Raw genomic sequence first — 27,910 nt, forward strand, 5'->3', positions numbered from 1 at the left:
ACTTCATGATAAAGCATTTACTTCCATTTTTAATTAACTGAAGTTTAGTTTTTTATCCAAACTCAAGTGTATATAACCTTAATTTTGGTTTTTAAAATCTTACCATCTTCCTAATCCATATTTTAAACCTAATTTATTTCATAGTGAAGATTAACCAGAGTTTGTTGGGTACAGATACAATACTAATGCTAATGCTCTTTATTAGAGGAGGTAATAAGAAGTGAGAATGTGAGAATGACACTCACTGAAATATTTTCCTGTCACAACAAATATAGCCATAATGGAGATTATCACACTCAGATGGAACAAGGTCAGGATTTCTCTCACATCCTTATTCCTCCCTTGGAAGATTGTACGAAAGCCTTTCATATTGTATGTGCTGTTCCTGTCATGATCCTGTTATTGAAGTGGCACTGCAATAATGCAAACTCCCGTTAATGCAGAACGCCAGGACAATGCCACTTCAATGGCGGGACAATGACAGGATCAGTGTGATGTCATTTGAAAGGCTTTTGTGCCATCACAGTCACTTGTGCTTTCTGGATGAGACAATGTCTGGATAAGCACGAAGTCATATGAAATTCCTTCCCACTATCGCACGGGAAGGACAGGACAAGGATGGAACAATGACATCCCATTCCCCATGTGATAATTTCCCGTATCTTTAAAATACTGGTTTTAGTTCAGTATTAAAGACAGTTAGGATAATCTGTTTTATGCAGCTTTACATTCAGGTACAGTAAATCCAATAAAGTCAAATAAGTACAATTAAGTAAATGTGTATATGTTTCACTGATTTAGTTCCAGCAAGACCTGTGCAAATATGAAGCCAAACTAGCAGAGCTTGACACTTCATGCTCTTCATCAGCAGAGACTTACAATGTTCTGCAAGATCTTATGGTAAATATTTTCTTAAAATTTTTACACTTGGTTACATAAACAACATATCAAAAACATTTGTATTATTCAGAATAGGGTTCTAGCCAGAAATCCCCATCTGAAGAATTGTGCTAGAAAACTGTACTCCTATATTTAGCAGTCTGCCTGCTGTGGAACTAAATAGTTCTATTTGCTTTAGCAAGTAAAGGAAGAAGGTGAGTAACAGGACTCACCAAAAGAGTTGTGTGGGAGGGAGTTAAAAAACTTCTAGACTACAACCTTGTAACCCTATATGTGAAAAGTGAAAAGCCATTATTTAAATTAAAATTTCCAGAATCCCTCAGCCAATATGGCCAGGGAGCATGTGGGCTGAGAAATTCTGGGAGTTGTGGTCCCAAAACTCCTTACCATATATACTCAACTATAAGTCAACCTCATGAGGGCAGGTTTTGGAGCCAAAATCATAAATTTTGATACGATCAGTGGATAAGTCAAGTGTAAGAATTAGGGGCATGTAACAAAGGATGTAAAAGATGAAACAAAGGAAAACAATGTCAAAGAACTTACAAAACACCAGCAGTTATCACTGTTTGTGGTGACACGAAAGGCTGGATGGATGAGAAAGAGTAGAGGGTGGTTAGTGCTTCCAATACAGATTATATTTTTGCCTTTCACCAGGAAATGGCTCCTTTTTTGATAAGAGTAGAGTTGACCCATAGAGAAGTTGACTCAGGTTTTTTGGGTCAATTTTTTTACTAAAATTTCTAGACTTCTACATGAGTATATACAGTGATTTTATAAAATTTTGATCATGAGATAGCTTTTAGAAGTGTTTCTCAAAAAGCCATCAATGTGGAAGTATGAATGTTTCCTCCACTATGGGCTGAAACAGACAGCCATGAAGGGCCAGCTTCAAGGCATCCTTGAGAAAGCTAGATCAGGGCCGTGGCAACCACATGCTTTTTGCAAGCCCAAAAGGAAGTAGAAAAAGCTGGCTTTTCCACCACTGCAGTGGCTTTGCATGCTGCATATTAATGCCACGTCGCTGGAGTGCTGCAAAGCTGTCCATGGTGTGGTTGGGCAGGCAGCTGCACAGTGGCTTCCTTCCAGTTTGGGGGCATGTGTCATCTAAACTACATGCCCCCAAGCTGCCAGGAAGCTGCCGTAAAGGGGCCATCTGTTTTGACCCTATGTGACAAAGGAAAATTCCAACATGCCAGACATTAGCTTGGATTAAGCATGTAAGCCTGTTTCTCACATCTGTATGACATGACAAATGGTATTTCAATACTGAAAAAAATCCTGTAGTCCACTGGTATAACTTGGCTAAAAACAGGACATACTTTGGGTAACTTTGTGTGCCATCTGAAATTGCTATGTTTGATCACACACTCAGTAAAAAAGCAGTGCAGTTAATATTGAGCTACAGGTGATAGGAAAGGCCTGAGCATGTAGGACAATGCACAAGATTATATGGAGAAATAATATGACCAGGTATCATTTGAACAGGTTTAATTTTAAACTCTATTGTATTTAATCATGTTTCAAAGGGGGGGGGGGTGTCAGTTTATTTATTGAAAGTATGTATTATTCCAACCTATTCTAGTCATGTAAGCCACCTTGATTGCTGCAGCAGAAAGGCGGGGTATAAGAATAAAGCTTATTTATTATTTATTTATTTAGGGCATTTTTCTGTATTTATTTTGCAGATCTAACCTGGTGAAAGTTAAATGCAATTCTGGGCTGAAATATTCCCAAAAGGCAGCTGTCTTAATTTCTTACAGCAAAAACAGTTTTATGGTATCTGTGTGCTGTATTTCACAGAAGTATGAAAGAGCCATGGCCTTTAATTGGTGATGGTAATTGTTTCCTGTTTTGTTTTGTTTTTCTGCCGTAAAATTAAACAGGATCTCTCTCAAGCTGTAGAAAAAATGAACCAAACACTGGCATCTCTGTCCTCTGGTTCTCATAAGATCACAAATAAAGAAAAAGCAATCCAGGACGTTTTAATGCTTCAGCAAAGACATGAAAGTGTTATGAGGCAAGCTAAGGATAGACAAGCCTCACTGGAGACTCACCTAACACAGTGGCAGAGGTGAGAGCCATGGGCATTTAATTCAGCACGAAAAATACTTGCAGATACCTCCCAACTTTTACTTTTATTGAATGACAATTTATGTCTTCTTTCTTTGTTCCACTAGACTGGAGAAGGAGCTTTCCACCTTCTTAACCTGGTTAGAGAGATGTGAAACTTCAGCCAAACCTACAGAGCAACATGTTTCTGCTGACAGAGTAAAATTGGAAAGTGAACTTCAAGTTATCCAAGTAAGTTTTTTGAGTTGGCAACTCATTGTCTGTCTGTCATCTGTCTGTCTGTCATATCTCATGGGCCCAAAACACATGGGCCAAAAGAATGGGAGGTGTGCCATTCATACAATGCATGTATCCAACATGGCCTGAAAGTGCGCCAAGGCCACATTCTGGTCTTTTAGACTGGAGCAAAAGGGAGATGGGATAATCTGGCTCCTGGTGACACAGCTTGAGTCCAGTGGCTGTTTTGGGGCCATGACATGCAGTTGCTGCAGCCCCAATCCAGCCTTAAATGGGGTGGCTCCAAGCCACCCCATTGGGGCTGTCTGTTTCACCCTTTTGTAAACATTGCAGAATCAAATCTAGTCTCTATAATATTTTAAATACTAAGATTTTTTGAGAATGTAAAAATAGTTCAGTTTTATTTTGATACATTTGGTTCTGAGCATAAGTTAAAATGCTAGTATGTCATAGCTCTTTATCCTAATATACTGCTTTGTCCCCATCAGAATTTACAAGTTGATGTTGCATCCCATGCTTCATTATATGCCAGTCTGTTGAAGTTAAATGAGTTGCTAATTAAAACAAATCCTAATGAAAGTGTGAAAAAATTTAAAAAAGACTTGGAGGAACTAGATCGAAGATGGAAAATTCTACCTCAGATGGTTAGCAAAAGGTATGTGTTTAAGTAATAGTACTTAATTAACAGGAAGCTATAGATCACTAAATGCCGAAGTAAAGTAAATGTAAAGGTTTCCCCTTTGACATGATCGTCAAGTAGCGTCTGACTGCAGGGGATGGTGCTCATCTTTGTTACTAAGTCGAGGGAGCCAGCGTTGTCAAAGATGACTGTGTGGGTCATGTGACCAATATAACTGTGCAGAATGCAGTTAACTTCTCACCGAAATGGTACATATTTATTTACTTATACTTTTACATGCTTTTGAACTGCTAAGTTGGCAAAACCTGGGACTATCCTTGGAGTTCAAAATATGTTTGCTTTAAGCAAAATGGTCTATAGACTTGTTGAGCAGAGAGGGAACATTTTCTCCCTGAAATAGTGGGAAGTGCCTCCCATTATTCTAGCCATGCTGTATTCCATTGGTCTGTTCCTTAAGTACTTTTCAAGAGCACTGTTTGTGAATAGTCACTATAATAATTTTACATATATTTAATCATTAATATTGCAATGCAAATCTTTATTTTACTCTTCTACACATGAATGAAAAAAAATCAAAAAAAATTCTCCCTGCTGTTTTGATTTTGAATTAAAATTTTGATTGTGCAAAAACATATCTTGAGCAACATACAATGTTTGGGATGGGGTGCAAATAAACACTTACAAATTTGCTCATCTTTGACAAGAAAGGCTTTCTTTTTATATCTTGTATTGATAAAATGTTAATTCCCATTATAGGATTTTTTTTTTATTGCAAGTCTGTTGTTGTGGAGCACAATAAAGTTTATTTTTCACAGAATATGCTGGTTTGGGCACAGAAGTGTTGGGGTTTTGAAACTCAGTGATACTTGCTTTTGGTTAGGTTTGTATGGAATTTTGTGGAGTTTTAAAACATGCACTAGGAAGCTGAGAGACACTCCAGAACTAAATCCAATGGGAGACTGTAAGGCAAAGCAAAAGAAAGTCAGCATACTAGTACCACACTGGACTTCACCTCCTGTTAGTGTTTACAGTGACTATCATTTTGATGATATAGGCCTGTTTCTACTCATGTCTAGAAGGAAATACAGTATTGTTTTAGATGTAGTTCTCCCTCTCCCCCTTGGGGTGAAGGCAAATACACTGGTCTCATTAAGATGGAAGCAATGTGTTTTTAAAATTTATTTACAAGATGACTCAAGGTAAAAACAATTGCATATATGTCTTCTAGGATAAGTTTCCTCCAGTCTGTGATTGGTGAACACAAGCAGTATGATGAGCTACTCCAAAATTTTTCAGACTGGATTAAACAATTTCTTGGTAAACTACATAGTACATCTGAGATAAATACATCTGATCAACAACCTGCTTTATATCACAACAAGGTAATTTTTTTTATGTTTCATGAAATGCAAGGCGTGCATTTTAATAACAAATACTTTCATAAACTAATTTCTCATTGAAATTTGTTCCATGATCTAGAGAAAGAGTCTGGATTTGGCCCATGAGGGATCCTGGAGATCTCCTTCCACCTTCAAACCTCCACGCTCACCATTTTGTGGTACCCTTCCCCAATCCCACTGGAATGCCCAATGGGGAGCATGAGCAGGGCAGGGGAAAATTCAGCTGCTGTCTCCAGGACATTACCAGAAATAGCAGAAGGATCTGTAATTGGGCATTCTCTATTGGGCATGCAACTGGGATAAGGCATTTATCCCATTTTATTGCCAGTCTGAGATTGGGGGAAGCATTCTCCTTGCTGAGAGGTGAACCAAAGCACCTGCCTCTTTATGAGGTAGGGTAACTGAGTCCAGGGAATGGGCAGGGCTACAGGACATCAGCCTGTGCTGTTGTCTACGTCTTGTGACATCATCTCTCATGTGGCTTAGAACTGGAAGACACTCTGAACCTTGGGACCAAGCCATTTCTCTACTTCTTTTCTTGAGCAAGAAGTGTCACAGGGTCATTAGTGAGATATCAGGGAAACAGAAGATTAATTGCCTGTTGAATTACTCAACGAACCTTCACTAAGTAATGGTGCAAAGACCTTTGTTTTCTTCTCCTGTCACAGTTCCATTTGGTGAGATGGAGAGATTTGTAAATGAAGTCAATTCAGTTACAGTATTAATGGGATTGGTTCTTTTACTATAAAAGATACAGCTAGCAGATTTACTCAGAAACAGTTGCACTCCACCATATGGATCTGAGGAAGTAGACTTTAGTCTAAAAAATCTCATCCTGCCAACTTCTTTCTTTCAGTTAGTTTCAAAGGTACTACAAGATCTCTCTACATACTTGCACTATTTTAGTGATTCCACCTCCCATTCTTCACAGAAATTAAATTTACACTCATAAAGGAAAATATTACGCTTGAGATTAGGAAAGGCTGAACACCCTGAGTATTCTTGGACACAATGGAAAATGAACGTTCCCCAGTTCCAAATCAGAAACAAATTGTGTCATTTTTCAAATGAATCTAAAGGATTTAGAGAATGAAAATGCAGTGCTCTAGCAGCCTATGCTCCCCATCCCTTTTATGGAGCAGCATCAGGGATGACAGTGAGGTTTATCACACGGAGATTTTTAGAGCTCTTGCAGGTCAGTTCTGACGTGACTGCGCTTCCAACAATGCGGATTCACGTCAGAATGTGAATATGTTATCTGTCAGATGAGATTCCTTTCTATGGGCGCTCCTTCCGTGGTGCTTCCACAGTGATTCCAAAGTGACCCCTCATTTTGATGAATTCAGAAAAAAATGGAATTCACAGAATTCGCATTCAAGTTCACTTCGATTTCACTTCGAATTGGTCTGGTGTGGAAAACCACTTGGCCTCTTGTGTCCTGCTCTGTCATTCCCCTCCTCCTCCTTCAGCCCATCTCGCCCCCTCTGCCACCCTGCCACCCATCCCATCATTTCCATCATCCTCTGCCTTCTCCTGCATCTCGATCCTGGCTCCAGTGACCCCCAGCGACCTATCCCATCATCCCCTGCCCTCTCCTGCATCTCGATCCTGGCTTCAGTGACCCCTAGCGACCTATCCCATCATCCCCTGCCTTCTCCTGCATCTAGATCCTGGCTCCAGTGACCCCCAGCGACCTATCCCATCATCATCTGCCTTCTCCTGCATCCCAATCCTGGCCCCAGTGACCCCCTGCCATCCATCCCATCATCCCCCGACTGCTCCGGCATCCTAATCTCACCCTCTCTGCCAACCTGCCACCTATCCCATCATCCCCTGACTGCTCCATCCCAATGAAGGATGACAGCTAAGGAGGGGGCAGGTAAGAAGGACAGTATCCAGAGCCCCACTGAACATGTGCAAGGGGGCCGATTCGAATCGTTGAACCCTCCTGTGTGGTAATACAATGTACACTCACTCTGCTTTGCTTGAATCCGCATCACGTGACTTGCTTGGAATAGAACTGACTTTGCTTCCCCCTCAATTCGGAAGGGCAACAGAAAGGCAACCAGGTGTGGTAAAACATCACGTTTTAACCTTAATTTGCATTGCTAGACAGGAGTGACTCTGGATCTGGTGGGAAAAAACATCACGCTTTGCATTGCTAGAGCAGGAGTGACTGCGGATCTGAGCTGCAAACCCCCTCCCATGTGTGATAAGGTCCAGTGGTGGTAGGAAGATTGTTGAAGAAAGGTTTTTTTCCCCTCTCCCTCAGGCTCTGCTTCTTTGATGCACTGTAAGGCAGATTAAGGTCACATTCACAGTCAATTTTCTTGTCCCGAGGAGATTCGGATCACTACGCTAATGCAATACTGGATCATTGTTCCCATTACATTTTGGGTTTACAAATCTCTCTGAGGCATTTTAATTCTCTATGTTATACACACATGCCTGGGCAGCCCCCCTCGACATGGCAACCACCAGCATCTCCTGGCCCATCCCAGTTGGAGAACCCTTCCCAGTACTGTACTACTATTCTTCCTCCCCCCCCCCCCCCCCCCACCATTCTATACAAACACTGTCAGCAATATTCCTGCAGGAAGTCCTTTGCTCAGAGCTTCCACGTTTCAGTCCTTTGCTCAGAGCTGGAGGGGGGGTTGGCCAGGCAATCCAGATTGATTTGGTAGTGTACTCACACTACCAAAGATGCGGATCGATGTGGAACTTTCAAGAAAACTCAGAGGGGAAAACCTGGTAGACCCTCCAAATTACACTGAGTGCATTCGGGGCAAGTGTGAACACCAAAGAACCCAGGTTATTTTTGTAGTGTGAATGGAGCCTAAGAGCGGTTTCCCAAGGTCTCCAGCAGAATATTAGATATTAGAGCACTCTCCTTTAATGCACCTTACCCCTGATGGGATAAAGGCACATTTATTTTTTAAATGGGTTTTATTGCATTTGCCTGTGGCTGGGCAAATGCATCCGGGCAAATGAATTCTGCAGCTTTTCAAGAATGGGATTTTCCCCTTCTTGAAAAGGCATGGGATAAGCCTGGCTGGCATCTGGGCTGTAAACAGGATGCAATAAAACCTGTTTTAAAAATAAATGCACCTTTATCCCATCGGAGATAAGGAGTGTTAAAAGAGAGTGAGCTACTCTCCATTCTGTGTCACATATATCTGATTTTTTTCTGTGTGGCGGAGTTAAAACATATGAAAGTGGAAGGAGAGAATGGGGAAAGCAAATTATTTTAATTATCTCATTTTTTGGCAATGCTAAGCAAGGTTTGTGCTCATTTTTAAAAACAGATTTAAATACATATATTCCTTATTTTTAATTACCTAGGACCACAAAAAGGAAGTGGAAGTAAAGTACAAAGAACTGCAGAGTCTGAAGAGTCATGTTGAAAAACTGTGCTCTTTCAGTCGGCCAGAAGATCACAGTATGTTTCAGAATAAGGCTGAAGACTGTGTCCAGCTCTACCAAGAGGCCAGTCAAGTAATTATCCGTCGGCAAGATGTTCTTCCCCATCTCAAGGCCTTTGTAGAACTTCATTCTGCTGCATTGCATATGCTTCAGCACTTGAGACAGACAGTAGAAACCACTGGAAACATTAACAAATTTAAATCTGAAGTGCTAGAGAAGGAGTTGAGTGAGGCTATTCAAGCTGTCAGCAAACTAGAAACTACAGCAGGCAGTTTGGATGCATCTCTTACTAAAGCCCAGTATCATCTGAAACATGGAAGCTCTGAGCAAAGGACTTCCTGCAGGAATATTGCTGACAGTGTTTGTATAGAACTGGAGTCAATCCAGTCTTTGCTGGGAACTAAACAGAGTGAAGCAGAAGCCCTTGGAGCTCTGCATGCATCTGTCAAGGAGCGGAAAGAACACCTCTTAAAAAACATTGAACACCTTGAAGAAAGGGCTGACAAGGAAGGACTGAAAGAACCAACCCTTCAGGAGGTTCAGCAAAGGTAAATGAAAACTACACTTGAATAACATAAAAATCAATGTCAGTGAGAATGGCTTTGCTGTGGGTACTTAACTCATTCCATTTGTGAAGAATGTTTTCTAAACATACCAACCATATCTATTATGATATTTAACATCACTTTTATCCTGCTCAGGACTAGTTTCTCTGTTTCCTATACACATGGTATTGCATTATGTTTCTGTTTTATTTTTATTTTGTAATAATAACAATCCTGAAAACAAGCTAACAACATGTTAATCATGAATATGTTGATTTACAGATTAAGAATTTTTAATCAATTGGATGATGAACTAAATTCACATCAGCATGAACTGAAATGGTTGATGAGCAAAGCAAAACAAATTGCTCAGAAAGATATAAGCCTTGCTCCAGCAATTGACAAAGAGATTAATTATTTGGAAGCTGCTTGGGAAGATACTAAGAAGCTAATCCAGGAAAGGTAAGTATAAATAAAAGTACAGTCAGCCCTTTTATATCCATAGGCTCTTCATCCATGGATTCAGCCATCTACGACTTGAAAGTAATTCAAAAGAAATACAGTCTGCCCTTGCCTTACATGGGGGATCCATTCTGGACCCCCCGCATAAAGCAAAAAATGCATATTTTCGAGTCCCATTAGATATAATGGGTCTTGTGCATGCCATGCAGCTATGTGCATGCGCCACAGATGCACGCACCACTCTCTCACTCTCCCGGCGGCTTCCGTGTAAGCTGGAAGCCCCCTATAACAAGGACACATATGGTGGGGGCTCACTGTACAGATTCTAAAAAGAAACCTTGATATTGCTATTTTATACGAGGGACATCATTTCACTATGCCATAGTATTTAATGGAACTTAAGCATCCATAGATTTTGGTATCCATGTATGTGTGTGTCCTAAACCAAACCCTACTGGATACCAAAGGACCAGTATAACAAGGTTTTGATTTTGGCCCAGGGCCTATCTTTGGAGAGTATGAAGTGGTGAAACTAGAGGTATACTTTGCTCACCCTTTCTGGCTTTTGTGATTTCCATCCACTAGAATACTGGAGCCTACAGTGGCCACCTCCCATTCCTTATAAGTTTCTGGACCAAAAGAAGGGGACAATAGCAGGGCCACATGTTCAAGGCAAGCATGTTGTAGCAAGCAAATTTGCAGGCCTTAACAATGGCTGCTGGTGGCTGCCATTTCAGTGGGATGGTGAATCCCATTATAAAGGACCATCCAAGGTCATGGACTTCTTTTGGACATAGGGTTCAGCACTTTTGACAGATCCTTTAAATTTTAGAATAAAATCTGGAGCACATCACTACATCTCTACCATTATCTGTGGCTGAGAAAGCAGCCAAACAGAGAAGCTGATAACACTGAAGCAGGCAAACAAAAACAAAGCTTTACAGCAGCAAGGAAACAGATATAGGAGCACAGTGCAAGTCCAATGTCCAACAGAGCAAAACCAGAAGCCAGTCCAAGGTCCAGGGTTCTGGAGAGCAGGTCAGTGAGTCCAGTCCAGGGTCAAGTGTTCTAGGTCAATCCGAGATCTAGAAAACAAGGGGTCTGGCAACAAAGTCCGAGGGAGTCTGATAGAGAAGCTTTCACCAAGAAAAACAGGTAGACTCTGACGGAGAGGCTCGGCATCTCACAGGTGTTTATATTAGGCCAGCTCCTTATCACAGCTGTTTGGTGATTAGTGCGCATTTCTCATATAACCTCCGGGAATGCCGGAGGCATGCCTTTTCTGTCCTTCTTTGGCTGAAGGTAGGTACCGGCTCATCCTGCTCCTCTATGTCTCCCAGGCCTGGTCTCTCTGCTGGGGGGAGCTGGTAGAGCAAAACTAGGGACTGGCAGGGCAGAGCTGGGGCTTGGCTCCACCTCAGCTTCCACCTGCACTTGAGGGACCAACTCATCATCTCCCTCCGAGTCCTCAGCCTGGCTGGTCATGACAATCTGCCACCGTTGCTGCTCATGAACCTTGAAATAGAGCAATTTCTGAATGACAAAATGTACCATAATTTACCATAATGTGCTAATTACATTATGTTTTAATAATTATTCCTAAGTACTGCCTCTGTTTTCTAGTCTCAGATTGGCAATTAAATGAATATTCCCATAGCTATCGCTGTGAGAAGTATACAGAAAGGGAACAATGCAGCAAGGAATCCTGCATAATGAAACCTTATTTCCTCTTACAACAGACTTCAACATATACTCAGGCATATTGGTCATCTCATTTTCCCCCCAGACAGGAGCAGTGTTTTGTCCTTACTGACCTGATGAGAAACTATCAGAGCTTAAAATCCACAGTAACAAAAGTCATAGAGGTTGCCAGTAATGTAGCAGTAACCAAGGCCACAGTAAAGGACCAAGAAGATGTTAAATGGGCTTTATCGAAGGTAATTTGTTTTCATGTTTACTTATTAAAAATATTTGTAACTCACACTGTATCCAAGGATTTTTCATTATAAAACTCTAACAGTAGCATTTACTTGTTTAATCATTTTTAATTTTTGCCTTGAATGCGTTCATAGTCAGCTCCCAAATTTCTATTTTTGAAGACATACTTTTAAAAATTCTGTTTTGGCAGTCAGCTACAATTTTCTGCTATTTAAATTGTGGCTTGAAACAGATGGGTAGTAAAGTGCAGCTTCTGGCTGCTTTGGGAGCAGGGTGGACAGATGACATGCCTCCAGAGCGGCCAGAAGCCACACGGACAGCATGCACAGCCAGGAAAAGCTGGCCAAAAAAGGAGTGGTGAAAAGCTGCTCCTCACTGGTGGCTCATTTAGGACCTTGACAGCGGCCGGTTTTGAGACCATGGTGTCAGGTTGCCTCAGTCCTGTACCGATTGGGGTCTGGCTGGTGCTGGAGCAACTAAAGGCTGCTCAGAGCTGCTTGTCTGCTTGACTCCTGAATTACACAAAGAGAGAAAGAAATGCTGAAACTGAGATGTGATTTTGCTTTTGCAGCAAAGGATGCTTGTCTCCAAAATTAAACTTGTATGCTGTACTTCACCATAATGTACTAATTATACTGGTTGGGTTCTGTTGAGCATCAAAATTCCAACCTTCTTCAATATGGAAGGTATCATGCTTTGCTGACCAATTTTCTAAGCAGGGCTGGTACTCTCGTGCATCATCCCTGGTAGAGTCTGCAGCAGATGGCTGTCCTGTGAAAGCATTACCTTTTCCAGAACTACATCTCCAACAAAAATTCTAGTGTCCTGAACACTGAGCTCCTTACAATGTCTTTCCTGTTGAAATACATTCCTGTTCATTGTAAGGGTGGATGATGATGATGATGATGATGATGATGATGATGATAATAATAATAATTTATTTATAGACCGCCCAATCATGAAGAATCAGGGCGGTTTACAACAGTAAAGAAAATACATAACAAATAACAATAGCAATCAAAATAACATAGCAAATCACAATAGCAATAAATAGCAAACAGTAAATGGCAATTCACAACAATAAAAATACATAGCAATTAACATGGCAAAACAGGTACAATAGAAAATTAATCCCCAGTCTCAGCCCCCCATCCCAGTCCTGAAAAATAATATTAAACAATACACAATCCAAGAGCATTATAATCTAAAACCACAAAAGGGGGGGAATAGTGCTCTCCGTTCTACACACCCCTGAGTGGTTACTAAAGCCTAGGTGTAAAAAGGGCACAAAGAGCTGCCTCACAGCCCGGCGTTTAGCCAGTGGGTGGTATAGAAGGGAAGAGGAACAGTTTAGGGCCTGTCATCACTCCGCCCTCCAGAGTCCAAGGGCTGCGGCAGGCTGGAGCCCAGGTGGAAAAGGGTGCAGGAGCCCAGGGGGAACACACCGCTCTTCAAGCCTCCCAAAGTCAGCTGTCACTCCATTCTCAAGGGGGGCATCTCCTACAGTCATCTATACTGCCACTGCTCCACTGGTTTGGGATAGGAAGGGAAGCAGGTCTTAAAGCTTCCACTCAGCTCCCTCCTTCACCTGCTCTGCCACTGCTCCACTGGATTGGGAGAGAAAGGGAAGCAGGAAAATGGAAAATGGTAGGATCCTTGAGTAGAAAAAGGAGGTTTGACGCATCAAAACATCCATTCAAGAAGATGGGAAACACAAGATTTCAGAACTTTTTTTTTAAAGTCATTTGTTTAAAAAAAAAAAAAAAGACCCGGAGGAACATGCTGGGGAAAAATCTGTGCTGAAAATGATATATTTTTACACATGCACTATGTGCTTTGGGCATTTCCTTGCACCAAAATGTTGCTTTATACAAAAGCTGTGGAAGGATTGTGTAAATGAATTTTTCACAATAAAAAACCAGTACTAAAAATAATTTGGAACACATGCAAACATTCATGTAATATTTCCATGCAGATGAAAAAATGGAATTATCCACTCTTTAATGTAAGAATCAAAGAAATGAAAATTTACATCCTTGATCCTATGGATGTCTAGTATGTACCATAGAATTTAGTGATGTTTACTTTGCAGTAAGTGTGTTTAGAATGGCTACCTAAAAATGATTGGATAGAATGGCTGGTGAGCTTGTATTTAGCTGTCTAACAAGATCATGTTTCTTTGCACAGCATGAAGCAACCAGGAATGAGCTAAATGACAGACAGACAGAGCTTGATGCTTTTAGTAGCAAGGGAAAACACTTGCTAGCAGAGCTGAAGAAGATTCCAAATTGTGACCCCTTGCTGATTAAAACAGATATGGACAGTACTGTGGACAAATGGCTAGATGTAAGCATTTTGTTTGATAAAAGCATTTCTTATTGCAGGTCTGAGGAGAAATTTTATAGGGTCTTTCTAACACATAGCTATAATGACTCATGTAGCACTTTTCATTTTTTTTCTGGCATGAAACTTTATAGCTAGGAGCCTATTTGAATGAACATGGTGGAAGGACGTTTAGTGAAATATATATTCATTTAAGCACCATTGGAACCTCATATGCTTGCAGTTATGAAGGAAGTGGTAATACAAAATTAAAGGATAGCAGCCTACCCCCTGTATAGTTAACAACTAGTAGAAAAGCCAGAGAGAGACATAACAATCCTATGAGTGGATGGGTTTTCTTTTGCTAGTAAGTCTTGATTCTGAAACCAGATCTGAGTTCTTCAGTCAGTATATCATAGTCATCATTACTTTCAGATTTATTTTTGCCAGTCATTTGTAATTGATCTTGCCCAGATGAAACCCCACATTTTCTAAAATAATCTCCAAATGCTGTGATAAAAGAATGCAAGAATTTTGTCTTTGTAGGTCTTACAGTTTCTTCTGGCACTTCTCCCTCTCCCCTCCCCCCCAATTTAGCAAACGTGAGACCATCTGTTCCAGAATGTAAGCTAATTAAATAAAATCCCTTGAGAATAGCACATATATGAGATAGGGATGCATTAAATGTCATGGTCTTATATTAGATTGGAATCTTTTTTTGTTTCTAAATTCTAAGAAATTGAGCTATAGTCATAAAAAATTAATTTCCTCTCTCTAGATCTTTGTCTCAACTCTTGAACAAATGGTCATCATTCTTAAGCAATGAAAGAGATAATTCCTCCATACTTCTGTTTCAGATAGGACACAGATGGCATTATCAGGAAGGTGGCTTTTCTTTGTGGGCAACATGAGTAGGAGATTTACTCAATTAGTCAATAACATAACTGATTAAAACTCATGCAATTAATCAATTGACAGATCTTCAATCATCATATTCCTAATTGTTTTCTTTCATTGTATAACAGGTTTCAGACAAGCTTGAGGACAGCATAGAGAAGCTGAGAGTTAGCGTATCACTGTGGGAGGATGTGCTGACTGTTGGGAATGATATTGACGGGTGGTGCAGTAATTCCACCTCTCAGCTGAATGACATTGTAAACAACTTGACCACCTGCCAGAGAAATGAGACATTCCTAGAAGACTTTCAGGTGCTATATAATATTTCTGTGTGTAGGTCCCTTCCAGGTGGCTTGTTGACTTGTGCCAACATTTTAAACTCCATACAGTTTTCTTAGGCAAGGAATACTCAGAGGTAGTTTGCCACTGCCTACCTCTAAATTATAGCCTGGTATTCCTTGACAGTCCCTCATCTAAGTACTAACCAAGTCTGACCCTTCTTAAAATCCAAGATCAGGTGGAATCTGATATCTTAAGGATATTTAAATCCTTATGCACAATAAATACACAGCATTTTAAGGTGTTAAATTGCATCAGTGAACTACAGTGTGAGCAGTGGGGGGAGGTAACCTACCACACAACCCCCCCCCCCAAAAAAAAAAAAAAACTGGACTACAGACCAGTGTGTCACTCACTACAGATCTCTACAGAAAGATCATGGGATTGGGGGTGCCTTTACTTTATTCCATGTTTAATTCTTCAGTAGCAGAATATCTTCCACTGTGAATTTTGAAGGTGAACCCATACATTGAGGTATCCTGGAAGGTGCATGATACATGGCATAGAACAGTGATGGGAAATCTTTTAAAAACCAAGTGCCCAAACTCAAAGGTGTTCTGGGACTTGGTGTTACCCAGTACCAGGGGCAGAACTTCTGGAAGGGGGGGAGATGGGACTTCTGGGGGCAGGACTTCTGCCTTCCAGGGGCAAAACTCCAGAGAGACCGCTAAAGGCACAGGAGGGTGGGGAAGAGGAGAAACAGACACATGCCTCCATCCTCCTGTCTCTCCATGTGCCCTCCAGAATGGCTTTGCATGCCACAGATGGCATGTGTGCCATAAATTAACACCATGGGCATAGAAACACACTGCCTCCCCCTGCAATATATCCGGTATTGTTGACCAGCCAGCACTGTACTGCATTGTCCCAAATGCAGTACAGTCGGCCCTTTTTATACACGGATTTCTTATACATGGATTCAAGCATCCACAGTTTGAAAATGTTCAAAAAAGTATAAATTTCAAATATCAAACCTTGATATTCCATTTTTTATAAAGAACACCATTTTGTTTTATTTAATGGGACTTGAGCATCCACGGATTTTGTTATCCCCAGGAGATCTTGAAACCAAACCCCAGCATATAACAAGGGTCCACTGTACTTCATTTTCTCCACATGAGCTAAAGGCAGATGTTCCCTCATATGGGAATGCTCGAATAGTGCATTTTATTGATAATGTCAATAAGGTGAACATGCTAAACTAAAATTACATTCTCCCATATACTCTTTTACAGTCTCAAATTAAGCAGAAAGAGCAGGATTTAGAGCAAATCAGTTCAAAAATATCTGAGCTTAAACAGTTGGTTAATACAGAAAACCTTCCTATGAACCTTCAGGTAAGATATAATTTAAGTCCATTATGGCTTGTGTGTGCTGAAAAAGATGCTAGAAGATGCTTTTAAAAATTCATATTCATCCAGTCTCTGTTTTTTTTAAGCTAGTTCTGAATTAATCACTCAGAAATATTTGTAAATGTTTCAGTTATAAAACTATTTCCAAAGATATTAAGCATAATGTAAAAAAAAAAAAAAAACCACTATCATGCAACCTACTTACTCATTTTAATCCTTAAGCAGAATTTTTTTCCAAGAGTGAAAGGCCTGGTGTGAAATATTTGCTGATAAAGTCAATGACGTGGCCTTGGTATGAAATATTAAATTATTCATTCAAATAATGAACCCAGGCAGTCAGCTGACAGTTGGGGGGCAAAATGGAGACCATCCAAATAAACAAATATTTTCTGCAGACTCATGGAACTCCTTAAAGTATGCATAAATATAGGTATTTGGAAAGTAAAAGGAAATTAGCTGATTATATTGATTGATTGATTGATTGATTGAGGCTACATAAATACCATAGAACCTTGATGGGCCTCGCTCTCCTCCCATTTTCCAACCAAAAGTCTATAAAGGCCTAAAATATTGGGGGGGGGGGGCAGAATTGGGGTGGTCACACCAGAATTTTTTGCACAAAAAGTCATGAATGATTTTTTTTCACAAACCCATTAAAATACCCCCCCCCCCAAAAAAAAAAAAAAAATCTTACGGCAATTGCCTGGCAAATGAATATTTTGATGTACTGGGTCACCCTTCCTCAATACGGATAAGAAGACTTGTATTTTTTACATCTGTATATATGGCAGCTTGATATGTTTGCATATTATGTTTAATTATTTTCTTGCCTGAGTTGAAAGTCTGTGAGTGAGTGGTAACCACATATTTCAAATCATCTAGTAATACAGTGGGACCTTCATATCTGTGGGGGTTCTGTTCTGGATCTCCCCCCGCCCCACTGTGGATGAAAAAAATGCAGAACTTCAAGTCCTGCAGTTTTCAATGGTGCACAGAAAGGCACCTCTATGTGCCTATTCAGCCATTAGTGGCAATGAGGCAATGCTTAAATCCGCAGATGGCAAGCACACAGCTGGGGAAGGTGTGCTGTATATAGTATTGTTAAACACTACACACAAACACACACAAATGGATATTAGATTTAAATTAGACTGTAATGTTTATACCACTTGATAAAGATGGTCCACATAATGCATCTGTATTTGTTTTTAGTTTTTAGAAGCGGATTTAAGGAAAAAAATAGTGCATGCCAAAGAAATGTGTGAGACAGCAAAAGAAACAATAAAAGATTACAATTCTCAGACATGGCAGTTACATAACTTTGTAACACAAATGGAAAACTGGCTTACCAACATGGAAGAATCACTTTTAAGCTGCACTCATAGCCAGGATCCATCAGGTCTAAGTACAGTCAAGGTAAGTACCAGAAAAACAATATAATATTTTGAATGTTATATTTATTTAATTTTGTTGTGATGGTCATAATAACCGGATAGGAATATATTTGTCCGGAACCCCAGAAAAAAGATGAGGAGAAATGGAGTCAACACCATTCAGAGAGTTTTGTGAACAAGTTTCCTGTGGAAAATTTATTTCTCTTGAGAGGCTAACTAACTTTTAAGAGCGAGATAAGAAACGAAGTAAAAGCAAAAAAGGAAGAAGTCACAAAACTCAAAAGGCAGGGAGAGGAAAGTGACAAGGTGATCCCCAAAGATGCTAAAAGGGAAAAAAAACCAAATCAAATTACTAACATCTTTTGAGAAGAACAAAGCAAAACAAGAGATCCTCAACACTTTTAAAAGTAATATCATTCAATTGAAACTACTTTCTGGTTCCCTGTGTGAATTTTTTTCAGTTTAGGGCAAAATAATTCTGTGCAGAGAAAGTGCTTTCATCTTAGTGGAACAGCTACTTTATTCAAAATGTTAGTTCTGGTAATGCTTTCTGAAGTGTGTTATACATTTACTATCCCACCCCAAAAAGTCACTTGGGGTTTTACCTCTTGTTGTTGCTGCTTTCCACAGCCAGTAAACTCTATTTCCATTTTTTTCTTCTTTATTTGGGCAAACCTACTCACCTAACATTTCTGTGAAAAGTTAACACCTTGTTTTTCTGTTCCAATACATTTTGAGCTGTCTCAAGCAGAACCAAGCTGCATCATTGTGCCTTACCACAAAAACAAAATACATTCCTACACATGTGCAGAGAGTGCTTTTCAAAACGTAAAGCTAATTCCATGTTCCAAGCTTTGTAAAATGGGCACAAAGTTGCACATTCATTTCAAGAAACTTCATACATGGTCAGTGACAAGAAGTCAATGAAAGGCAGTGAATATAATTCAGGAATGGTGTTGTACATTGTTACTGAACAGTTGGAACTTGGATGAAGGCGAGGATTATCGCTCACTAAATTGCCGCCGAACTGCCGGCCAACATCAGCCCAGGTCCAAGCTGGGTCTCAGCTCCGCTAGCACTTTTTAGAAATCAGAAGTTTTCCACCTTCTGAAAAGTACTGGTGGAGCACAGCTGGGACCCACTCTGATGGTGGCTGGTGGTTTGGTGGTGATTTAGTGAGCAATAATCCTCACCTTCATCCCACGTCCCAACTCCAGCTTGGGAGGCTTGAACCAGTTTAAAAGGTGAGTGATAAGCTCTTTAGTTTGGTTTTTAATTGCAAATCAGTGTGGCAGCCTTAAGGAATAAATGTCATAAATAATATATATGTTCTATTAATGCATACATTTGTTCTTCAGGGGATACAAAAGGAGCTTCAGCAACAGCAGGGCAATTTTGATTCTGCTCAGGAAACACTTAACAGCCTCTGTCGCAAATATCCATCTGTGGAGCTGGAGACCATTGGGGGCACTGTCACCTCACTGATGAAGAAGTATGAAGCCGTGAATCAGTTAAATTTGAAAACACAAGCTTCGATGCAGGAGTCTCTGGAAAAACACTTCCAACGTGAGTCCTCATGACTGTTAATATGTGAGCCATTCAGACCACAGGAATGTATGAAATTGCTTTGAGCAACCAGCTGGGGTTGGTGAAAGGTTTCCATATAAAACTCCTATTGCCAAAAGCTGGTTTTGACTGTTGCAAACAGCTGGTTTTCAGGGATTCCCAAACTTTTTCAAGCACTTTTGGAATTTTGATGTTTTCAAGACACCACAGCAAATTGTGGATGGGTGGGGAATGACAGATTGCAAAATGCTGGAAATGCCATCTAGTTATTATTTATTTATTTATTTTATTATTTATTTATGGTATTTATACCCCACCCTTCAGCCCTAAAGGCTATCAGAATGGCTTATTTTCTGTGTGCATGTATTTGTGTGTACACTTTTACCCTCTCTGTATCCTCTTCAGATGCTTGTCCCCCCTCCCTCCTTGTCTCCCTTTCCAATTCATTTTCTCCCTCCCTTTCTCTCTCATTCCCTTCCTTCCTTTTTCTCTCTCATTCCTCTCCTCCCTCATTCCAGGCTCTTTGGCAGACTGATTTCGAATCTCTCATATCTCAGCTTCAGTCATCTGCTGTCAAGAACCTCTAGCTGTACTTCCAATTCAGTATTTTCCCTCCCCCTCAGATTCTGCTGAGCCCTAGCCTTGTCTGAAGGGCTGAGTTTTCATGGTCAAAACTGGTCCTTCATTCTCTTCTCAACACCTGAACTCAGGAATAACCAAACCTTGTAAGATGTCCCTGAAACTACTTGATTACAAGAGAGCAAACATTGCTACTAAGGGTTCTACCATTTCTTTCAAGTGGAATGCCCACCTGACAAGGAACTGAGTTTAAATCTAGGTCAACCATGGTTTTATACAGAGAGAAAGAGAGAGAGAGAGAGAGAGAGAGAGAGAGAATGGGAGAGCAATTACTATATGTGAATTTATTCAAATGGTAATATTTTGACCACACATAAGCCAAGTATAGGCTGAGTCTGCCTTATATGAAATGCTTGGGACTAAACATGTTTTGGATTTCAGAGTATTTCAGATTTTTTAAAAATATTTGCATATACATAATGTGATATCTTGGAGACTCCAAAGTCTAAACATGAAATTCATTTATATTTTGTGTATACTTTATACACATATCCTGAAGGTAATTTTTAAGGCAATATTTTTTTAATAATTTTGTGCATGAAACAAACTTTTTGTATATCAAACCATCAGAAAGAAAAGATATCACTGTCTGAGCCACCCATGCAGACAATTTTGGATTTTGGAATATTTTAGATTTTCGAATTCTGGATAAGGGAGATGCAACCTCTAATGATTTATGTACACTTTAGAAACTAACACAGGATACGTCCCCTTCCAGAGTCCAAAGACACTAAGATGGAAACAAACTCAGTGGATAATCATTGCAACTCCCCAAAGGAACTATAACCCATTTTATAAGTGAAAGTCAACTGCAGTGCATTCAGCTAGCCAACCCAGTCTCCCATACTTAGGCTAACATTATCTGGAACTGACGCCTTTTGCATTCACTCTTTTCCTGCTCCGATCTGGGCATGTTCCTTCTAATTAGCTGAGACTTTTAATAAATAATAATAATAATAATAATAAAATATTTATTTGTATCCTGCCTCTCCCTTTCGAGGATTGAGGCATATAACAGCAAACCAATATAACAATTACATAAACAATAATAAAATATTCCCTAATCTCCTTGAAACAGTGGTACATGCGCTGGTAACCTCTCAACTTGATTTCTGTAATGTGCTCTACATGGGGCAACCCTTGTACCAAACCCGGAAGCATCAGTTGGTTCAGAATATGGCAGCCAGGCTGGTCACTGGTTCTTCCAGGGTCAGCCACATAACACCTATCTTGAAAGATCTGCATTGGCTGCCTATTCGCTTCCGGACGCAATACAAGGTGTTGGTCGCGACCTATAAAGCCCTAAATGGCTTGGGCCCAGAGTACTTGGAGGACCGCCTCTCCCCATATAATCCACCCCACACTCTCAGGTCAGGAGGGAGACAACTTCTGCAAGTTCCTGTGACGAGATTTGTAATAACTTCGCAGAGGGCTTTTTCGGTCGCTGCCCCGCAGTCCTGGAACTCTCTCCCTATCGAGCTCCGCTCAGCCCTCTCCCTTGAGTCCTTTAAGAAGAATTTGAAGACCCGTTTGTTTCGGCAAGCCTTCCCTACCATGTCTTGAATTGTTATCTGCTCCTGTAATGATGTCTGATTGTGTTTTAGCTAGGGGGTTTTATTGATGTTTTATTGGTTTTAAGTTAGGAATGAATGATGGCTTTTATGATGTTGTATGGTTTTATCTTGGGGGGTTCCTATGTTATATAATGTATTGTTATTGTTTTGTTATTATTGTTAACCGCCATGATCATTGGAATGGCGGTATATAAATAAACCTTCATTCATTCATTCATTCATTCATTCATTCATTGACCCTACCTCCTACTCCTAAAATTACAAATAAAACATACAAACTACAATAACAATTCCTATACAACAAATTCCTCACAGTTCCACCAAGTTTATAGCAAAAATTTGGACAAAAGTTTGGCAAATGGACAGATGAGTAATTCTGATTCTTGTTTTAGAGGTCATCCTGGGAAGGCCCGCCAGACGAGATCCGTTTTTATTGCCTTTTTAAAGGCATCCAAAGATGTAATATGGCAGATCTCCTCTGGCAGGTCATTCAAAATTTTTGGAGCGGCAGTTGAAAAGGTCCTTTGGGAAGTCGCCACCAGCCTGGTTTTCTTTGGCTGCAGTAGGTTCTTCCCAGAGGACCTGAGTGTGCAGGAAGGATTGTATGGGAGGAGGCATTCCTTCAAGTATGCTGGATCCAGGCCATGTAGGGCTCTACAGATAATAACCAACACCTTGTACTGTGCCCGGAAGCTAATAGGCAGCCAGTGTAAAGAGTTCAAAATAGGTGTAATATGGTCATATTTAGATTTACCCACGACCAACCTGGCTGCAATATTTTGGACCAGTTGCAGCTTCTGAACGTAGCACAAGGGTTGCCCCATGTAAAGCATATTACAGAAATCAAGACAAGAGGTTACCAGTGAGTGTACAACCATTTCTAGGTCCCCCCGTTCCAGGTAGGGTTGCAGCTTGCATATCAGCCAAAGCTGATAACAGGCACTCCTGGCTGTGGCATCAATCTTTTGGTAATAAGCAGGACTTTGGTGTAGTGCCAAGACCAATTGTAAAAAAAATAATAACAGATAATGCAAACATGAAAACTATTGCCCTTTCACTCTCTCAGATGCTATATGTTCCTTCACATGTCATCAGTTCTAACAAGAGCTAAAAACAATACAAGCCAAAGGGAAGGAACCTGTCATACTGCTTTCTTTTGCATTGCTTTCTCTCATGTCTAAACTTCAATTACCCATCACTCCTCTCCCACCTTAAAATGGCTCTGAATTTAGCTACAGCCCAGAAGCACTGAAAACAATTACGTTAGTGGGAGCTTTGTCAGAGACCTTCACTTCAATGATTTGAGGTGACCATGGAGGAGGAATTATATAGAGAGAAAAACAAGAAAGTGTGTGTGTGTGTGGGGGGGAGAGATTGATACCCAAAATAAGTCGTTCACTCCCACATAAACCACATCAATATTGCCATTATTGGAAACAGAAAATCATAGTATGTATCAAAACTGTAAAGAACAGTTATAATTTTTGCAAGAAAATGCTCAATCATTGTGAGAATATTTAAAAAAAATATTTCAGGACATGTTTATGGGAGGAAAATGTTTACACCGAAAGTCAACATTTTTTGTGGGGGGAAAATTCTGGTATGCTTTGTTCAGAACACATTGGCTGAAATCCCATTGCTGACCAACCAGTGAAGAAAGAAACCAGACACAAGAAGTGGGTTTCAAAAGGACCACTTTATTAAGTTACCTATTTAATATTTCTTGGAAGAACGGCAACTAAAGGGGGAGTAGCCTAGTGTGAGAGAACTGCAGCAGGTGGTCCTTTCCATAGACCTCCTCTGCAGCTCCCCCAGGGTGAAGGAGCCCTGGTGGCGCAGTGGTTAAATGCCTGTACTGCAGCCATTCACTCAAAACCACAAGGTTGCGAGTTCAAGACCAGCAAAAGAGCCCAAGCTCGACTCAGGCTTGCATCCTTCCGAGGTCGCTAAAATGAGTACCCAGACTGTTGGGGGCAAATTAGCTTACTTGCTAATTAGCTTACTTGCTGTTCACCACTATGATCCTTGGAATAGCGGTATATAAATAAAACAAATTATTATTATTATTATTATGACACCTGAGCCCCAAGAATAACCCACACATTGGGTTAATCTTTGGCCGACCTGCATCAGGAAAGCAAACCCAAACGTCCCTCCCCCAAGTCCCAAGACTTGAAGAGAGGATTTATCTTTCAGGCCAGCCTCAAAGGAGGCCCTTTTCACCACCTTCCCAGTCCCTAGACCAAAAAAGGGGGTTCCAGTGACCACCCTTCCACCAAAATGGTGACCTAGGTACTCACCATACTCCAAATCTCCCCCCATTATCTGCCATGGATAAAGGGCAAGTGTCTGCTCAGCCTCTATATCTACCAGGCCAAAAGAACTTCCCTAATACTTCTTTGCACGTTTCCCAAGAAAAGGTCATTTCCAAGGTCAGATAAATGGACACCATCTGTAGAGTTCGGGCTGCCCAAAAACAATGTGAGGATGGGGTAAGTAGTGGCCCAAACACTTCAGGAGAGTGTTGTGAATCTCTCTATTAGTTCTCCTCTTAGCTCTGTCGAGCAAGCAGGGATCCCCTTCACCCCTACAAACTTTTCTGGGAAGCACTGCTGACCAGACAATTTCAGTCAAAGGCTTTAATAACCTTCATGTCATGAATAGCTTGAAGAATCAATGCCTTGCCCTTGAACAAGCCTAAATTGTTCCCACCTAAATACAGAACAAGAACATGCAGAGGAGGCCCACTGCACTCCTCAAATAAAAATGGCAATAAGCCATGCCAGTGAAGGCCTCTCCTTCCATGCCACTCGAAGACTGCAACTTTTCCCAATCCGAGTTGTGTTCCGAAGTGGCCCATGCGGGCCTGACGGGCTGCCCAATAAACCATGCTCCCATGCTATGGCTGCAGATCATCATGCAGATCATCAATGCCTCACCTTCCACAACTTGGTATCTGTAAACCAAAATAAACAAGTCAAGAATAAACTGGTGGACATAATGCCGATAAGCAGAGGACCTCCAACACCCAATACATTTGATAGCAGCCATGTCAAAACCAGCAGCACCAGCACTGGACGTGAAAGGAATGAATAGCAAATTTAAAGTTGCCCAGGACCAAAGCAGAGAAAGCGCCTTTGAAGTAACAGCCCAAAATTGATGTTTAGTAAGAGGAGAAAAATCTGAATAAACAAACAAAAGGCCAGGCCTCACACCTCTGACCTGCAAATAAATGTGAAGAGCCCTGACTGGGCATAGCTCAGTCTCACCAGAAGGATGAAGCATCCAGTGTGTTCTTTTATAACATGGTACATCTTGGAAGATCTAATAGTGATGGTAACAGACCCCTCATGAAATAACAAGTCACACAAATGCAATGTCTTACCAGAGTTATCATTCTTGGAAGCAACCACAAACTCACCAATTTGTGGAGCCCCAAAAAAGGCAGTCAAGGCTGCTGCGTGAAACAACAAAGCCTCAAATGGAGTCTTGCAAATAGCCCCCCCAGGCCTTAGCTAATCCTCTCAAAATGGCCGGTGATAATGACCAACAAGAATGAGCAGTAGAGCCCCTTTCCTTGGACCAGTTCTCTGACACCTTCCTAAACCTAAAATCATTTGTTGTGTCAGGAGCACCTTGCACATACATCCAGAAGGCTAGTGCAGAGAATCTAAACCTGATGGACTGCAGAGACAAAACCTATGCTATGAAGAGAGACACAATACCGTAATAGCAAAGAAACTGAGATAGGCTCAGAAGTAGGAAGCTTATTGTGTGAACAAAAGGCCCTAAAATCCTTGATTCCTTTAAGATATCCTAGTGCTTTGTCTTATACATTGTTATGCCCTTCTGTTTTTCCCTTTGGGGAGCTAACACTCCCATTGGGGGATCATTTGTTGTAATCTACCAAAGACAAGATACTATATGGGGAATATGTGGATGTGTTCACATTTTTGTATAAGGAGCTTGAGAAGAAAGATAAAGATGAGAAGGAGAAAGAGAAAATAAAAAATAGCAAAGTGGGTTGTAACTGACAATTTGGCTTTTTGGGTATTGCATTCATGCTGGAGTTGTTGCTAAGACCAATCCATTGCGAGGCCCTCAATATTTAGAGGTTATTCACAGGGCATATATGAACTATGTGGGCCCAGCTTGGTTTCTTTATGATGAGGCCTTTAGGATGCCTGTTGCCCTCGATCTGAAAGTCAGGTGGGATATGCTACATTCACAGTTGTGGATGCAACCTATGACACCAGCTCATCCAATGCCAGAGGCGGCAACACAGTCAAGCATCTTGACTCTGCCCCTGACTTGCCAAACAGCATCTGTTTACATTTAAATCCTGGTCTCATGGTTACTGGAGGCCAGCAAACTGTGCCTCCTTCCCCAATGGCTCTGCTGGGGGGGGGGGGGGGGATACACATTAATGACATATGCAGACATAATGCCACATTACCCCTGAGTATGAATTTTATTATTTTTGTGGATAAATAATACAATCCATGAAGACCCTGCACCATGCAATGCAACTTCCCATTACCCTCCCAAAGTCATCCAATGGCTAGAGGACAGTGGAGAGCTGGAAGACATCCTCCTGCACCTCCCAAGGCTCCTCCAGAGGTCTAGGAAGATGATCTTGCTTTCATATGCAGGAACATAGATGGGTGATGCTTGGTTGATCACCACCACAACCACTCAACAAGGTATCTCATGTAGCTTTTTTACTTTCTTGGTACAATGTAGAACCTCAGGCATTGTTTTCTGCACAAAAATGAAAAGGTTCTGCCCCCCTCCACACAAATGAATTGCACACACACACATACACACACACACACACACACACACACACACACACACACACACAGAGGTCTTATGTGTAAAGATCAACAAGAATGTGCATAAATTATCATTTTCTTACCCTGTGGGAATAAAACCATTGGAAATTATTTGTTGCTGCATGTCAGGATAAAATACATGAACATTCATATATCTACTTTTTATTCAATCAAATACACTTGCAGTTTTCTAACCTTGATGAAGTCTTACTGCTGCATAGTTTTTACATAACACCAAATTGCTCTATTAAAAAATGTCGTGTAATGACTAGGGACGCTTGATAATTTTGTTTCAACTCATTTTTAATGAGAATTAAAAAAAATTGTCAAGTTTGAATATGGAAGAAAACATAATTTATTGTTTTGTACATTAATGGATAGGATATGGTCTCCCATTATCAAATGAAAATATGTGCCTTATGATTACACTATACAATTTAGTAGTAGCAAAAAATTAAAACTAGTTTACTGGTTGAATTCTAAGAACAGAATATCTAAATTGGCATAGTTTTATTTTGCAATAACATCTTGTGTTTGTTCTTTCTTTATCTTTTTAAAGAATCTATGCATGGATTTCAGGACTGGTATTCTAATCTGAAGACTGCTGTAAAAGGCTTAACTATTACCTCTGGAGACAATAAAGCCACAGAAGCAAAATTCCATGAACTTCAGGTATATCTGGTGGAGATGACCAAATACTACATTGCTCAGATTGTAAACCTGTTGATTTTGTGCAAGCATGCACTTTAATCTTGGGTGGTTTGTGGGAACTAGACAGGCATGATCACATCACCCTGATAAATCTGCAAGTCCTGCCTTCTACTGTCAGGCCTCCCATAATTAAAGGAGGAAGAGCAGCCATCCTGCTGTTACCCTCAATCTCATTACAGTTTAGGATGATGGTAGAAACTAGTTCCAGGAAGCTTTTGGGGTCAGATTGCATTGAATTGCTGCTTGCCCTCTAGGAAATACTGAAAATTTGCAGTGAGTGTAGCTGTCATGGTAAACTCCTTGACATACTGCTTAATTGAAAAAGGCATAGATGTTCTAATTCAGTCAGTTTTTATTGAAACTGAGTAACTGCTGAGAAACAAGATTTTTAATCAAAAATGTTCCATTTCACTCCTCACTTGTCTGTTATAGTTTTAAACTGTTTTTAATTCATTTCTTTTAATATTATAACATTCTGTGTTTTACTTCTACTTTACTTGTATTTAGGGGTGAGCCTCATTGGGAGAATGCAACAAATAAACAACCAAAGAAAGAGATATTGATTTACTACTAGGATTACCAGAGTGAAAACTGAAAGCACCTCCTGCTTCTATGTAGAAAAGAAGAGGTGTTGCTTATTACTTAATAGCAATAGTAATAGCA

General features: G+C 40.5%; 1 protein-coding gene across 1 annotated transcript in view; it reads left to right on the forward strand.

Annotated features, from left to right (window-relative positions):
- The window catches only part of SYNE1 (spectrin repeat containing nuclear envelope protein 1), a 437,342-nt gene that overhangs the window by 157,691 nt on the left and 251,741 nt on the right, over positions 1-27,910 (forward strand). The window contains exons 36-49 of the mRNA XM_089530176.1: positions 802-900; positions 2,787-2,974; positions 3,081-3,204; positions 3,699-3,865; positions 5,079-5,232; positions 8,593-9,221; positions 9,501-9,680; positions 11,467-11,617; positions 13,806-13,964; positions 14,966-15,148; positions 16,412-16,513; positions 17,741-17,944; positions 19,281-19,488; positions 27,096-27,208. Coding sequence (XP_089386302.1) covers positions 802-900; positions 2,787-2,974; positions 3,081-3,204; positions 3,699-3,865; positions 5,079-5,232; positions 8,593-9,221; positions 9,501-9,680; positions 11,467-11,617; positions 13,806-13,964; positions 14,966-15,148; positions 16,412-16,513; positions 17,741-17,944; positions 19,281-19,488; positions 27,096-27,208 — 2,661 coding nt within the window. The remainder of the gene's footprint in view (positions 1-801; positions 901-2,786; positions 2,975-3,080; positions 3,205-3,698; positions 3,866-5,078; positions 5,233-8,592; positions 9,222-9,500; positions 9,681-11,466; positions 11,618-13,805; positions 13,965-14,965; positions 15,149-16,411; positions 16,514-17,740; positions 17,945-19,280; positions 19,489-27,095; positions 27,209-27,910) is intronic.

This window comes from Sceloporus occidentalis, unplaced genomic scaffold (assembly GCF_023333645.1).
Source record: "Sceloporus occidentalis isolate IW3139 unplaced genomic scaffold, rSceOcc1.0.p SCAF_6, whole genome shotgun sequence".
Classification (NCBI taxonomy): domain Eukaryota; kingdom Metazoa; phylum Chordata; class Lepidosauria; order Squamata; family Phrynosomatidae; genus Sceloporus; species Sceloporus occidentalis.